At 55.3% G+C, this 14,906-nt stretch overlaps 5 protein-coding genes across 5 annotated transcripts; 2 read left to right on the forward strand and 3 right to left on the reverse strand.

The window, feature by feature from the left end:
- Nucleotides 1–553: 553 nt before the first annotated feature.
- Nucleotides 554–1,367, reverse strand: POSPLADRAFT_1101630 (hypothetical protein; the record flags this gene model as incomplete). Its single annotated transcript, XM_024483218.1, has 6 exons — nt 554–658; nt 711–882; nt 933–973; nt 1,026–1,061; nt 1,109–1,208; nt 1,264–1,367. Coding segments are annotated over 6 exons (558 nt in total), but the record flags the coding sequence as incomplete, so codon positions are not given.
- Nucleotides 1,368–2,435: 1,068 nt separating this feature from the next.
- POSPLADRAFT_1166357 (hypothetical protein) lies at nt 2,436–4,487 on the reverse strand (the record flags this gene model as incomplete). The annotated part of the gene is made up of 2 exons (XM_024487917.1): nt 2,436–4,118; nt 4,365–4,487. Coding segments are annotated over 2 exons (1,806 nt in total), but the record flags the coding sequence as incomplete, so codon positions are not given.
- Nucleotides 4,488–5,743: 1,256 nt separating this feature from the next.
- Nucleotides 5,744–9,813, forward strand: POSPLADRAFT_1177816 (hypothetical protein; the record flags this gene model as incomplete). The annotated part of the gene is made up of 20 exons (XM_024488539.1): nt 5,744–6,171; nt 6,230–6,247; nt 6,300–6,433; nt 6,496–6,564; nt 6,619–6,751; nt 6,809–6,819; nt 6,887–6,898; nt 6,970–7,021; nt 7,098–7,239; nt 7,300–7,347; nt 7,403–7,490; nt 7,543–7,582; nt 7,633–7,711; nt 7,775–7,928; nt 8,061–8,670; nt 8,728–8,989; nt 9,042–9,236; nt 9,289–9,314; nt 9,365–9,512; nt 9,564–9,813. 20 exons carry the CDS (start codon nt 5,744–5,746, stop codon nt 9,762–9,764), a joined length of 2,850 nt encoding a protein of 949 aa, XP_024343150.1. The 3' UTR covers nt 9,765–9,813.
- A 237-nt stretch (nt 9,814–10,050) lies between these two features.
- On the forward strand, nt 10,051–10,808 carry POSPLADRAFT_1043806 (hypothetical protein; the record flags this gene model as incomplete). Its single annotated transcript, XM_024478389.1, has 3 exons — nt 10,051–10,578; nt 10,634–10,736; nt 10,768–10,808. 3 exons carry the CDS (start codon nt 10,051–10,053, stop codon nt 10,806–10,808), a joined length of 672 nt encoding a protein of 223 aa, XP_024343151.1.
- A 192-nt stretch (nt 10,809–11,000) lies between these two features.
- On the reverse strand, nt 11,001–14,812 carry POSPLADRAFT_1053008 (hypothetical protein; the record flags this gene model as incomplete). The annotated part of the gene is made up of 18 exons (XM_024480331.1): nt 11,001–11,204; nt 11,257–11,380; nt 11,435–11,655; nt 11,717–11,981; nt 12,041–12,635; nt 12,689–12,700; nt 12,759–12,912; nt 12,967–13,045; nt 13,100–13,139; nt 13,203–13,290; nt 13,345–13,419; nt 13,465–13,591; nt 13,644–13,695; nt 13,747–13,758; nt 13,827–13,837; nt 13,898–14,030; nt 14,088–14,293; nt 14,364–14,812. The coding sequence occupies 18 exons, from the start codon at nt 14,810–14,812 to the stop codon at nt 11,001–11,003; spliced, it is 2,847 nt and encodes a 948-aa protein (XP_024343152.1).
- Between the last annotated feature and the right edge of the window lie 94 nt (nt 14,813–14,906).

A 14,906-nucleotide genomic window follows, 5' to 3' on the forward strand; every position in this document is an offset into this window, starting at 1 on the left:
CCCTGCTCATCATCCTGATACCCTACATTGCATGAGTTTGATACCTGCTTATAACGAAGATCGTAATTCGTAGCGCCATATCGTTATAAGAGTGTAATTATCCGTAGAGAACTGTAGACTAGCCGAGCTTAGAAAGAGAATGTCGCCTCGCCGGACCATCCATCCGCGGCTTCTTGCTCGGGGCTGGGGCGCCCTCTTCAAGGTCGGATTCATTCAAGTCCAGTTCTATATCCCAGACTGGACTGGGTGGCCGTTTCCGCCGTGATGCTTCGACCGATGGAGCTGCGGTCACTGCTGGGTGCTCAGGCGGCGGGTGTGAGCGTTCACGAGCTGGTCCTGTCTCAGGTGTTGGCGAGGGAGAAGGCGAGTCATTGAGATCCAACTCCATGTCCCAGACTGGACTCGGTGCCCTAGGCCTTTGCACCGCGTTGGTAGGTCCTGTGGAGGCTTGAGGTTCAGTCTCCCGTGCTCTGCCCTTGCCTTTATCGGAGTAAATTGGCTGTGAGAGCTGGGCTTGTCGCAGCGGCTGAGTGCTCCCGGTCACATTATGTCTGAACGGTTTCTCGAGCGCGTCTACCACGCGCTTCGCCTTGACTTGCCCGAAGCCGGGCAAGTTTTGTAGCTGCTCAGTGGTGGCTCGTGAGATAGCTGCGAAACTCTGTCGAGCAGAATCAATGAAAACAGGTCAGTCGCTTGTGCTTGACACCTACGCCGAACGAGGTCCGCAGGGTCTCGACGTCGGTTTTGTTAACTTTGCTGATACTTGTTAGGGCTGTGCGGAGCATTGCATGGTAGCTCTTGTCAACCCGTTCCTTGATGAGATCCGGTGGCTTGTGCTCGAACTGCTTGTACGTCGAGAGGTAGAACCCTGCCTCCTCCGGGCTAAACGCCGTAGGTGAGTATGCGAGCTATACGAGGACTGGGTCACATACGTCCAAGCCACCATGATTGTGATGTTGTTGATGAGACAAATCTGAAGTGCAGCTCTGAGTGCATGAAGAGAAGGGAGTGTGTTCTACGCCGACCTTCGTCAATTCTCTGATAGGCTCTTGGTGCTCGCTCTGAGAATGTAAGTCACGTCGAGACGAATGTAGATACAATCACGCACTACATCGCACATTAACAATAAGATCCTGAGGTTGTACGAGTTCCCCAGTTCCTCTATGCGCTTGTGGATGTATTCTGGGTGAAGTCGGTGGTACCGCAAGCTGAGCGGAGTGAACACCTGCTACCACAGCGCAACATAGCAAATTCACATCGCACCTAAGGAACAGGACACCCGTCGTCCGCCCTACCTGGTAGTCGGCGACGATCTCACGGACCTCCTTGCCCACATTCCGGATGTGTTCAAGCACGGGATTGCCGCGCTACAGACGCAGTAGGTTCGGTACACCGTCCTACAGCCACCAGCGGACGCGTTCGCACCTGAGTTTTGCTCACAATGATACTACTCCCGGTATTTGGCACGACGACGGGAGGCTTAGCTGGAGCTGGACCAGCCGCCTGCTGCTGGGCTGAGTTGTCGGCTGCGGTCGCGTCAGACATGGCGATGCGAGCAGAAGAGCTAAACGCGATCAACGACGGTCCCACGCGGCGCGTCACTGTCAACAGCGCTCAATCTCCGATCGCCCTACTCGTCTGGTGGCGAGGCCAAATATAAACATTTTGCGAACCTCTAGTACAATGTGTGCTACAGATGTCATGTCATGACCAGTCATAAGAGGGTAACGGATGCATTACGATTTTCGGCTTACGGTACTCTAAGTCAAGCAATGAATGTGGGTGCGCAGGTATTGTATGATGCGGAGATGCAGTGAGAACGTGGAATGCATGTAGGCTGTGGGTCAGTGGGTAATGCGACGAGGGGGATAATTAAATGGTATGCAAGAGACAGCGGCAGTTGTCGGAAGAACAGAACAGACCCAGATAACATTTAACTTACAAACGTCCACGCAAATCTACACTGGAATCTGTTCGTGAGAATACCGCTCCTCGATCGGTGCCGGCGCGGAGCTCGACGGGTTCCTGCTATGCCGCTGCGACGGCAGCCGCGACACAGGCGTTGGCGGCGAGGACGCGAACGACCCCGCAGACGGCGACGCCTCCGACGTGGATGGCGGCCGCGAGTGCTGGAATGACCACCGTCGTGGGAGCGGATCCCCGAGCGTTGTTGAGGCGGTGTTTGTGGACACGATGCTGGGATAGTGACTGCCCGCGCTGGTCGGTGTATGATGTGAGCCCACGTCCGTCGCAGGCGGCGTCGGGTTGCCGGGGCGAATGAGGTGGAATTGGGACGAGCCCGGGGTCGTGTTAGCGTCGTGCCCTTGCTTCTCAGGATCGTGCTCCCCGTTCACCTTCTCGAGCATCGCGGAGTCGCTGTCGTTGGGGTTACTCGACAGCGAATGGTCGCCCGTGCGGCGGCTCCGGCGGCCGCAGCACACGACGAACTTGACGAGCTTCCACAGGCCCATGTTCACGAGGATGTTGAAGAACATGACGATGACGGCGATCGCGAAGATGACTGCGACGACGATGCCGATGGCCGTGCGCGGGATGGCCATGAGCTGGATGCTCTCCGCGAAGGCGATGAGCAAGCCTGAGCATACAAAGCGCACGATGGCGAGGTAGCCATGCAGGACGTCTGCATGGCGTGTGCGGTGCGGCTTTAGCACGCACAAGGAGAGTAGCAGGAATCCGTCGATGACGGTAATGATGATGCTTTGTGCAAACCCATGCGCATGCCCGAATGCGGTCACAAGCGCCTTGACGACGACTGAGAGAAGAAGCGGGATGAGGTAATAGATGCGCTCGGACAGGAACGGTGCGGTGAGAGGGGAGAGGGATATTGATGCCGGAACGGTGGCATTCGCGGTTCGGGCGAGAACGCGAGGCAGATGTGGGCGAAGCGTGAGGTAGAACGCAGGCAGCACGAACACCATGATGGCGATGAGTGTAAAGACGGACAGGAGGTCAGACAGCCATGAGTCCTTGAGCGTCCATTGGTAAAACGTGAACACTAGAATCGGTATTACTGCCACCAGCGCCGCCCGGAGGCCCCATGCGTGCGCGAACGGGAGGTACCCCGCCTCGAGCCCGGGAAGCTTGGGCAGGTTCCGCTGTCCCCACGCGGTGCGCCGCGCACCGTGGTACAGCGCGAACCCGAGGGCTAGTGCGGCCAACACTACGGCCAGGTAAATAAGGCCAACCAGGAAGATGGTCATGAACGCGTCGGCGGTTGCAATGCCGATTGAGTTCACATAGATAGGGATCCCCGCCTGGAGGACGTTTGATGACTGGGCGGTCACGACGGCCACGCCTCCGTCCGAGATGAGCGATGTTGCGTTCTCGACAGGAGACCTGAGCAGCGTGTACGAGCCGGTGACGTTCGTCGGCATTTCGGCTGCGATTTTCGCGAGCGAGATAGAGGAGAGCGAACTGGTGGAACTGGCTCCGCCTTGCGGGATGTTGTACGGACTCAGCTTGCGGTTCACGAACTGAGTCGCACCGGCGCTGCTAGCGTCGTCTGAATTACCCCCGGTGAGACGCCGCATGTTATTGATGGATGTCTGCATGGGCGAGGTCGCAGATTGCGCGAACAGCCCGAGCGCCCACGAGAAATTGAGCGCGAACGCGGTGTAGGCAGACGGATAGTCGAGCCCGAGAAGCCCAGAGATGGCGATTGTCTGATACAGCCCGAGTAGATCGAGCAGGCGTATTGGCGCGAGCGCGAGCGCGCCAGTTGTCACAGACTGCCACAGTGCTAATGCGAGCGCGAGGAATGCGATAGCGGCAGTCGCCCACTCCACAGCATACTGGCGCATAGACCAGCCGTTCGAGATAGTCGCTTGCACACATGCCTTGACGTTGTTCGTACCCACCTCGATGAGCGTGAGCTGCATAAACGCCTCAAGATCGGGAATCACGTATGCGATGCCAGGGAGGTGGGACGTAATGGAGAAAGATGAGGGGAGGGTGAGAGAATCTGCGCCTGTGAAGTTGTACTGTGGGAGCGGGCAGATGATGCCGCCAAAAAGTTTGCAGAGGTCTATGGTCTCATTAACGGGCTGCATGCCGTAAATGTTGAGATAGATATTGGCGGTAACATTGACATCGGAGAGCTGCGAGCGAAACGGTAAGTACATAAAGAGCAGTGAGGGTTTGCTGTGCCAGTCATTTGCCAGTAACGACGACTGAACCGCATGTCTTGCCCCACAGTCACGCTGCCCAAACGAAGTAGGACAGGCCACAAGGCGTTCACATGCTGCTGCATCTCTCACCTCCGGTGTTCATCTGCTTACGGCCACAGTTGGTTGAAGTCGTCGCGACTGGCACTGACCGGCACAATACGAACTGTCTTAACGTACCACACTCGCTGCGGAGACATTAAACGAGATTGAGTTGTTTGCCTTGAAGTAGATGAGGTCGAGCTGCTGTACGAGGATCTCCTCGGGCGGCGCACAGTAAGAAACGGATGAAGTGACTGCCATAAACGGGTCGTGAGCGGTGGCCATGGAAGAATAGGAAAGAGACTTACAGAGGACATCCTGATGGGCCCGAGAAAGAGAAGAGAAGACGATGAGAGCAGAAGCGATGGAAAGTCGCAGCCGGGCGACGGAAAAGAACATGGCAAGCAATGAAGCCTTGGGAGGTGGGCCAGGTACTTATGTGCCTAGACGGGACGACGAGTTTGGCTATTGACCAAGAAGGAACAAAGCGAGGTAGTTACCTAAGGGATCTATTGTTCTTGTTGTCGGCGGCTGGGCTGCTGTGCTGCGGTCTATACTGGCAGTACGGAGAGTGTAAGGGTTAAGTAGGATGAAGGCAACTCATGGACAGGGCATGGATCCACAGCAGACACCACAGACGACTCCAGAGAAAAGACAGGCAACAGCCAGGCGTGTTTGCTGAGAGATATTATATTACTCCGATCCATCCGCTACACGCCCCCTCGGCCGCCCACGGCATCTCCCGGAGAACGCCGACCATGTCCGTTGCTTCTGGGGTCTCGGCGCTTGGTCAGAATCGGGAAGGTCTCTTTCCAAATTAGGTCCATCCGTGACGGAGTGCCAGGCGGACCCGGTGCCGGATTATTGAGCCCGGCTATAGCTGCTTCGATCCGCAGCCTGTTCTAGCAGCAACTCTGTCCGATAGCATTGCCGCCTTCTCCACCGCCTGCGCTCACGCATATTAACCATTCACTTCGTCCCGTGTTCGACGCATGCATCGTCGCTTCCAGGCACTTTTGCACTGCCAAAAATGCCTCCAGGCGCTGCGAACAACACCCTGAGATAACAACGTTCTATTTTGATCCTCCATTCTTCGGCTCTCTGCGACTGATTTATCCCGAGGCTGTACTCACCCCACAATGCGCCGCCGCCTCGAGTGCCCGTTGCCAACAACATCACCGATCATGATCGTGTTCCAAACATGCATTTTGGCCTGGCATGCAGGCAATTGTCTTGACTGTATGCATCTTCCGTATTAGCACACAGGAGAAAAGATTACCGCGTCATGCATGCTTGAGAGATTGTAAACGCACGATGGTTGGTAAGGCCTAGTAAGCACTCTCGTGAGCAATCGTTCTACGTCCGGTCCTTCTCGGAATCATTCAATTTCAGAGGATCTTGCTCGGGACGGACGGCCGAGACTTCGAAGCGTGCTGCCGAGGCTGGTGCCTGCGCGTCGCGTCGCGCTCGCGTCATGAGATCGTTTCCCTTGCGTTTCCCCAAACGCTGCTCCCGCCATGGAGAAGTCATTCGCATTTTCTCCTCGTGGTGCACCGCCCCCTAGGTCGGCGCGGCATCGAATCCAGTGGGGGCTCCTCTTCTGCGCGTTCCTCGTCGCGTACTGCGTTAGGTTTGGCTGGTTCTTCGATACTCACAGCTCCGCGGTGCAACTAGACAAGGACGCGATCGTTGGGCAGTGCGCGCATCTCTCGGTCAAGCCTGGCCCGCCGGAGACCTTCAGTCAGCGTGTGGTGTCGGACAGGTACCAAGAGGGGACGCGCCCGATCTTCATCCGCAATGCGACTATCTGGACGGGGCGCGTCCAGGGCTTTGAAGTCCTCCAGGGGGACCTGCTGCTTGCCCATGGACTTATCAAGGCTGTAGGGGACATCGGCGAGGGGATGTTGAGTACGCTGAGTGACGTCGAAACGGTGGATGTGCATGGGTGCGTCTTCAGCCATGGAATACCGCGCGCATACATCGAGTCGAGCAATTGCCTGCAGAGCATGGGTCACGCCTGGGTGCGCTCGTTTGTTAAGGCTCATGAGTGCTGCGGCTGGATGCATGATACAGAGTCGTTGACTTGCACTCGCATCTCGCTGTCGAGTCGTCGCCGTCGCTGAGGGGCAGCTCGGACGGCAACTCCTTCAATGGGCTTGTCCTGCCATGGCTCCGCTCGCTCGACGCGCTCAACACCCACGACGATGGTCAGCTCCTCTTACCCCGCCATCTCGGTCGTGTGACGGATTTGATGCATACTATCATTCAGGGTTCAAGCACACCATGGCGGGCGGTGTAACCACCTCACTGATCCTTCCAGGCTCTGCTGACGCCATCGGTATGTCCGTCTGCTTTCTGTACGTGTGACAGATGTTAGATGCAACCGTTCCAGGCGGCCAGGCCTTCGTCATCAAGCTGCGACCCACGACGGAGCGCACGCCGACGTCTATGCTGCTCGAGCCGCCGTTCTACCTCAACGGTTCGGCAGTGGACACGTCTGTGCCGCCGAGATGGAGACATATGAAGTGCGTTTCTTTCACGTAGCGCGGCCCTGCGTCAATGCTCTGACATTCGTGCATTAGACACGCGTGCGGTCAGTCCCATCACGCTGACAGCACTGCTGATCCTGCTGACGAATGCGCGATGCACGATACTTCCAGGAGAGAACCCAGGTAAGCGACGCCGTGTGGCTGTGCATTTGCAAACGCACATTGTCTCACCACCGATCATGCTATCCGCGCAGCACGCGTGTATTCGGGCACGCGGATGGACACGGTGTGGGGATACCGTCAGGCGTACGTCAGCAGCCGTCTCCCACTGCTAATTTTGTCATTGACCGCGTGTATTTTGCCTGCAACCGAATGACCGCAGCTATAACAAAGCGCGCGAAATCAGGGACGCCCAGGACCAATACTGCGCGAAGGCGCTCGCGGGGGACTGGAAGGCGCTAGAGGGACAGGCATTCCCTGAAGATCTGCAGTGGGAGTCTCTCGTCGACGTGCTCCGTGGGAGGGTTAAGGCATGCACGGCTCCTAGTCTCTGAAACCGTGCACCGTATTCAGGCGGCCAACAGGTCCAAACGCACTGCTATGAGGCTGTCGACTTTGATGACTTCGTCAGGGTGCGCTTCACGTTTTGAGATCATGTTCAGCCTTGACGATGCCGGGAATCTCTAGCTGTCGAACGAGTTCCGGTTCTCCGTCGCAGCGTTCCACCATGCGCACGAAGCGTACCTCGTCCCAGACGTCCTGAAGCGCGCATACGGTCAGCGCGGCCACATTCTCAATAATGCATCCAGTTGACTCCGTATGCATAGGGAACACGCCGGCCATCGCAATGTTCGCGACATTCTCTAGGTGAGCATTGACGCCGGGCATGCTAGAGCTGGCGTGACGATCCGACACAGATACAAGCGGGAGGCGTTCCGGCATTCCGAGTACGCGCCTCGGATTCTCGCAGAGAATGACATTCCTGTGATTATGAAGGTACGCCGGAGGCCTGCATACTGACATGTATCAATGGCCCTGAACCGTGAGTTCAATTGCCAGTCAGACCATCCTGGCATCCTGTCCAGGTTTTTGGTCAACGAGGCTGCGCAAGCACACTACTATGGGCTTGATGAAAATATTGCGCTCGCATCGGTGATCAGCACCCCGGCTACGCTGCTGGGGCTTGATCATCGTATTGGGTTCCTCAAGACGGGTACGTCCGCGTTTGTTTGACCTTTCTCTATGGCACGGTCAGCTGACAACTTTCTGAATAGGATACGACGCTGGTATGTTCTGCGTAACATATACATCGACGTTCCCAGTGTCATGACGTCGTTGGTCGTAGATGTGGTTATTTGGGATAGCCATCCGCTCGCATTGGGCGCGACGCCGAGTCAAGTCATTGTGGACGGGATCCCCCAATTTGACGAGACTCGTGCCTTTGCGAAATTGGTGGCACAGCAGCATGCGCCCCAGACACCAGACTTTTCTGAGGAGGCGCAAAAGACACTGAAGTACGATGGCCTCCCGCCTCTGGAACCCACCGAGTCTACCGACGGCATCGTGATTTTCACCAACATTACAAATGTGTGGGCCAAGAGCATGGATGGCACAGGCATCGTGAGCCTGCTCGAGCCAGGCGAGGGCTCGGGTATCCGAGAGCCCATCGTTGTCGTTAAGGGGGGCAAGGTGGTCTGCTCTGGCGCCTCTGCGGCATGCTCGCAGTATACCGTGCATCCGGAAGCGGTCATGGTCAACCTTCACGGAGGTGCTCTGCAACCCGGCCTTGTCTCGTTCGGTTCCACGATCGGACTGCAGGAGATATCCATGGAGGAGTCTACAGTTGATGGTGTGGCCTTGGATCCTCTCCTAGCAGAGGTGCCTGCTATCACCGGAGGCGCGGGGTACTTGACAAGAGCCGTCGATGGGCTGCAATATGGCACGCGGGATGCGATGTATGCTATTTGCGACGTACACATGATTGCTGAAACTGACCAGAATAAATCTTGCAGGCTCGCATACCGCCATGGCGTCACTGTAGGCATCGCGGCTCCCAACCATGCGGCTTTCTTGGGAGGGCTCAGTGTCGCATTCTCCCTAGGCGCACGGCATAAACTCGAGAAGGGGGCCGTCGTCCAGGATGTGGCTGCGGTGCATGTGACGATCGGCCGGTCGATGGGTCTTCCGAGTGTCAGCACGCAGATCGCGACGCTCAGACGATACTTGCTGCACCCCTCCGGCGAGAGCGGAAAATGGCTCGAGAAGGTGGCGGATGTAAGTATTGATTGGCCGTTGCCCACTTCGGAACTGACTCTGCTCGCAACAGGGTACCGTACCCCTTGTGGTGGAAGTGAACAGTGCAGATATCATAGCAACCCTCATCGGTCTCAAGAAAGAGGTCGAAGCCAAAATAGGGAGTATCATAAAACTCACCATTGTTGGCGGTGCAGAGGCGCATCTTCTCGCAAAAGAACTCGCTAGAGCGAATATCGGCGTGATACTGACACCACCTAGGTCTTATGTACGTGTTCTCCTTATACATGCATTCGCGTGCTAGCTAAGATTTATCCCAGCCGTACGATTGGGACCGCAAACGCATGTGAGCGTCATTCCTTGAGCAGTCCGTCGTTAGTCTCACGCAGACCCAAGCCTTGGCGGTCCTCCTCTTACAGAGGAAGGGGCTGTCGCCTATCTGATAAGACACGGTGTTAAGGTTGGTCTCGGTCCACAGGGCGTGAATGCTGCCCCGGACATGAGCACCTGGGCAGTGCGGAACCTCAGGTTTGACGCCGGATGGGTAGGTTCTCGCGCGAACTCTCTAAGATCAAAAGCTCATCTCGATTACGAGGCGCTGCATTCTGCCCAGGATGTCTTGGATAAGGCTTCTGCGTATGCCCTGGCTTCGACGAATATCGAGGAGCTTCTCGGAATTGACATACCTGCGGGCACCGAGGACCTTGTCGCGACCGCAGGGGGTGACTTACTTGGATTCGAGGGCAAGGTGGTAGCGGTTATCTCGTCTAGACGAGGGAAGGTTGATTTGTTCTGAATATCATACGGTCATCTCTGATGTATGAAGAAGTTAAGCTATTGCTCGTATTCAAATGTTAGCATATACGGGCCTTTCTTGCGATCTGAATGCTGTATATATATATTCTCTGAGTGGTATGCAAACCAATCAGAGGTCGATCGTCTGTCAGATGCAGTCTCCGATTGAGCGCTGAATACACCGGCAGGACGAAGCCGGAAATTCCCGCGGGCAGAGAGCGGGCTACGTGACGGGCTCGCCCACGAACAGGCCAACGCTCTCGACGCCCTCCCTCCCATTCAGCACCATGTTGCTCTCCACCTCCGTCCGTGCAGCCACCGCCTCGACCGGCCTCGGACGACGAGCTGCGAGCGCCCTCGCGCTTAAGTACTCCCATGCCATCTTCAACGCCGCCCTTGCCAAGTCGCCGCAGACGATCAACAAAGTGCAGACTGAGCTGAACACCATCGCCACGGCCGTCAAGGACGCGCCCCAGTTGAGCTCGTTCGTCTCGAACCCGACGCTCTCCATGAAGGACCGCATCGCAGGCCTCTCCGTGCTGTACGCCGCGGCAGAGGGTACGGGCGCGAAGAAGGAGCCCGTGTCGGAGATCACGAAAAACATCTTCGTAGTCCTCTCGGAGAACGGCCGCCTTGCGGAGATGCAGGGCGTCATTGATGGCTTCAATGAGCTCGTCGCAGGCTACAAGGGCGAGCTGACGGTCACGATCACGTCTGCCGCGCCGCTCCCTAGGGACGTCCAGACGCGACTCGAGACGGCACTGAAGAACTCGCAGGCAGCACAACAATCCAAGTCGTTGAAGGTGGCAAACAAGGTGCGTTGTCTCAGCCTTGCCTTGTGTATGATTTCCTCATGTTTTGCCCTGGTAGGTCAACCCTGCAGTGCTGGGCGGTATCGTTGTTGACTTCGGAGACAAGACCCTGGACCTTAGTGTTGCATCTCGCGTCACAAAGTTGAACAGCCTTCTCCAGCGTGAGTCTTTTTGGAATTGGAATGTCACAAGTAAACTCAGGCCTCATCGTGTACACGTCAGAATCGGTATGAGGAGTCGCACATTAGACATGCGGGACAAGATGTTGTATACGCAGACTAATTCATTTTCCACCTGTGTTATGCATGGATGACAACGCGAAGTTCTTCTGTGCCCAAGAGATGGGTCCAAGAAATATTCGAAGAAGCACGGTTTCCAATATATATAAACATCGACGAGCTCAAAACGAATACACACAGTAAAGCTCAAAACAGATCTACAGTTCTGCGTCTTGGTGAGATGACGCCGACAACTTTGCTCTCAAAGTCCAGCAAGTCGCCGCCTTCTGTGACCACCATGTCATGTACATCTTCACTATCGATATCGCCGCCGAGCAGTTTCTCGACGTTAGTAGAGCCAAGAGCGATCGCTTGCTCTTTGGTGATGAATCCACCGGCCTCGACTGCAGCCTAGTAGCACATCAGGAAATGGATGGCATGAAGGATTACGATGTCAACTCACCCAGCCGATATCGAAGCGAGTATTGCGAGCACTCCATGCTTCCTCAATGCCAATGCCGACAGTGACATTATGAGATAGCAGGACAGCAAGTGAACTATATTCCGTGAGAGGGTGTCCGGGAAGGCTGGTAAGAGTATTGTCAGCAATGGTCAGAATCCATTTGTCGGTAAAGTCGTACATTCTCAGTCTCTCCCAAGTCGTGGGGAATGGTCGTGCTGGCACCTGAACAATGCCAATGTTGGCCTCAGCAATTTCCTTGGCGAGGATATGTGCCTCGAGAGCGCTAGTGATAGTCATCTTCACAGTACTGCCGAATTCGTCCTCCACCTCTCTCTTGAGAAGAATCAGAGTTGCAATCACATCTGCGCTGTCTGCCTCGACGACCAATGTCGCTCGACCCTGCGGATTGGGTGATGTCTCAGCTCTTAAGCCAGAAAAGCCTGAGGCTGACATTGCTTACCTCTCTGACTTCCTCGAACCACTCGCCAGCTTCCCCTTCACCTGGCTCAAGGAGCAGCTTACGGAGCACGGCAATCTGTGTGCTGATACTTGGAATGCTTCCGAAGTGGCGCACGGTGACGTGAAGAGCATTCACGTCCTGTATCACTGCACCTTCCTCAAGCTTGTGTGGTGCGCCGGTGAAGAATGATGTGCTCAGGCCCGCGTAGAAACGTCGGTGAGTTGGGGCGACGATTCCGGTCGTAACGCCTCCACGATATGCCAAACTACATGACCGAGACACCAATGAAGCATGGAGTATTGAAGTCAACTGATCTATACTCACAGGGCATCGCGGCTTCCAAACTGCAACCCGTCAGCGGCACGAACAAGGGCACCGTCTCCACCCAGGACAGCGGGGACTTTCTGAAGGAGCGGATCATACACGTAGCCGTCGATGGTCGATGATTCTGCGCTGATCTCTTGTAGGCCGAGTTGGGAGCCATAGGTAGCCAGTCCAGGTGCGATGGAACCGCCTTGCAGGTTCACAACTTCGGCGCTACCCAAAAGGGCCGGAGTAACGCAAGACTTGTATCCCCCCGAGCATGCGATGACGCCGTTGTGGACAACTACCACCCCAAGGTCGGCATCTCCGGAAGTATAGGCTACTTGCACATCACCACCTGCGCGCTTGTAAACGCTCTTGACGTTTGTAAACAAGACGACACCGGAGTCTGACTTTGCTGGGGTCAACGGTGGGAGACCTTCGTACTTCACAGCGTCCGCAGCCTCCTTGTCGAAGTTCGGCACTCTCGGCCTCTGCTGCCAGGCCGCCGGCTTATTCACAACGTGTGGGGTCTCCAGCTGCGGAATGCCGTCAATGAATACCTGCTTTGGGGTTGCACCGAGAGCGAGCGGGTGGCTGTCCCAAATGACGAGATCTGACTCCGAGTTCATGTCCTCGAATTTGGACGGTTGAGATGAACGAACGTACCAGCATCCCAACCTAGACGACAGAGTATCCTTCAGCACACGAACTACGCATGTTCAAATACATTACGTACCCTCCTTCACATAGCCAACACGGTGTCCCATTCCCATGATCTCAGCTGGCGTGCTGGTAACCGCAGCAATGGCCAGGTTGTCTGGAAGACCGTACACGTATGCCTGCTGAGCCTCATAGAGCAGATACCTAGAATCTAGGACTGGATGATCGCTCTATGCAAAGATCAGAGTAAGTTGATCGAATAAGTCATGCAGAGGATGACAGACTTTCATGACGACTCTGAGTCCATTCTCTGCAAGGATGCGAGGAGCAAACTCAGACCCACGGTAAGCCTCGCGTTTATACCTGTGATAGTGAAATCATTAGTCATGGACTAAGGCCCTCAGTCGATGTGTCGACCTTGCGTTCGTGGCAAACATGGCAACGCCTGGTGGTTGTCCTGATGTCACAGAAGAAAGGTGGTCAATTGCTGTATTTACATACATGCCTACAATATGCTCACCGTAAGTCTTCTTCAGTGTGTCAGGAACCAAGTATGCCTCATGGGCGTGGTGGAACGCCGCAATAGGGAATTGGAATTCATTCGAAAGCTGAAAGATCTTTCTTGGCACACTGATGACGAAGTAAAAAATGCGATGACGTACCCGTACAATGTCATCGAGGTCTACGGTCTCGTAGCAATGGACTTGAACCTGGATGCGGTCTAGCCGACTAAAACGCTAGTTTAGTGAGTCTATGCGCACCTTGACTCTCCCCCTCAATACATCGACGAGTGCTTCCCATTGCAAATCTTCGGGGTAGGACTTATCCTTGAGGGCATCCCAATTCTTGGCACGAACATCGACGCAGTACGCATCCTGCGCTTCCTTGATCTGCTTGGCCTTGTTGTAACTGCATGCAGTCGTTCAAGAACGCGCAACAACTATATAGTGACGAGCCTCACGCTTCACGGAAGGCCCAAATTGTATCCATGCGAGTGAAGCCATACACCCGACCTACGGTTTCTATTAGACAATCTTTCTTAAATATGATTCATGCGCACGTACTAGGGTTCTCCCCTGTAATAAATGTAATAAATAATAATCAGTTAATCAGAAATCACGAAGTGGCCCGTAACGATCCGTACCGCAAGCATGTCTATCAAAAATGGCGACGATGTGAGCAGTTTTGACATATGTTGGAAACGTCTGCACCTACTTCATTTGGCGCCATCTGGGATGCTCTGCTGTCTCCAGGAAGGACGAATTGATTTGGTACGGAGGTTCCAAGAGCATTGAGGTGGGTGAGCGCTCAGGTGTCTTGCGTAACTTGATTGTGAACCCTTGCCCCCCTACGATATCGCCGTTCAGCATCCATTCTCACAATTTACTGCCCAACTCATACAGACCAATGGCATTCGCAGAGCCCGGCAGGACGAGTGCAGTGGTAACACCGCCAGAGATAGAGAGTTCGTACGACGCGTCATGAGTGTTTAATCCGTCTAGAGCTCGAAGCCACGGCTGAATGGGCCCCTTCAAGGAGTTATCGTCTCCGCTCGCGCCGTCAAGCTCAGGACTAGAAGCATCCCCAAGGTGGGAATGCAGGTCAACAATTCTACATGTCCGCGCAAGGCATACATAGCGTACGTCAGTTCAATTGTACAAATATAGACTGCGAAACGAACCCAGGCGTCACCCAGGAGCCTCTGACGTCTATGACTACGAGGTCATCCTTGTACGCCTGCAGCGTCGACTGACGAACGTGACCGATGCCCTTGATCAGGCCCTTGTCGAGCAAGATGTCTGCGTCGACGACTTCCGTGCCATTCTCCGCCCCAGTCCATATCCTCGCATTCTTCAAAAGGTATGGCTTGGTCCCAGGCACATAACGGTCGGATTGCTTGCGCTTGTGGAAATCGGCAGATGGGCCTGGTGCAAGCTCAAGAGATAGACAGCGAGAGACAGCAGAAGCCGCATGAGACGGTGTTGAGTTGAACAGGTTGAAATATGCCGTGCCCCGGATACAGAGGAAGAAGAGGATGGATAGTATACAGGCTGTCACGACTCCCACATCTTTTCGTCGCCTCAACCTCTCAGGGGACGGGCCCGAGTAGCTTGGCAGCGCTTTGTTCATCGCAGCCGCTACTGTCGAGCTCGCTGGACCAGGCAAGATGGTAGCAGGACGAGAACGCGTTCAATTGCTGCGAGCGTGAGGAACCAGTGAGGAA

The sequence above is a fragment of the Postia placenta genome (genome assembly GCF_002117355.1).
Source record: "Postia placenta MAD-698-R-SB12 unplaced genomic scaffold POSPLAscaffold_2, whole genome shotgun sequence".
Classification (NCBI taxonomy): domain Eukaryota; kingdom Fungi; phylum Basidiomycota; class Agaricomycetes; order Polyporales; family Adustoporiaceae; genus Rhodonia; species Rhodonia placenta.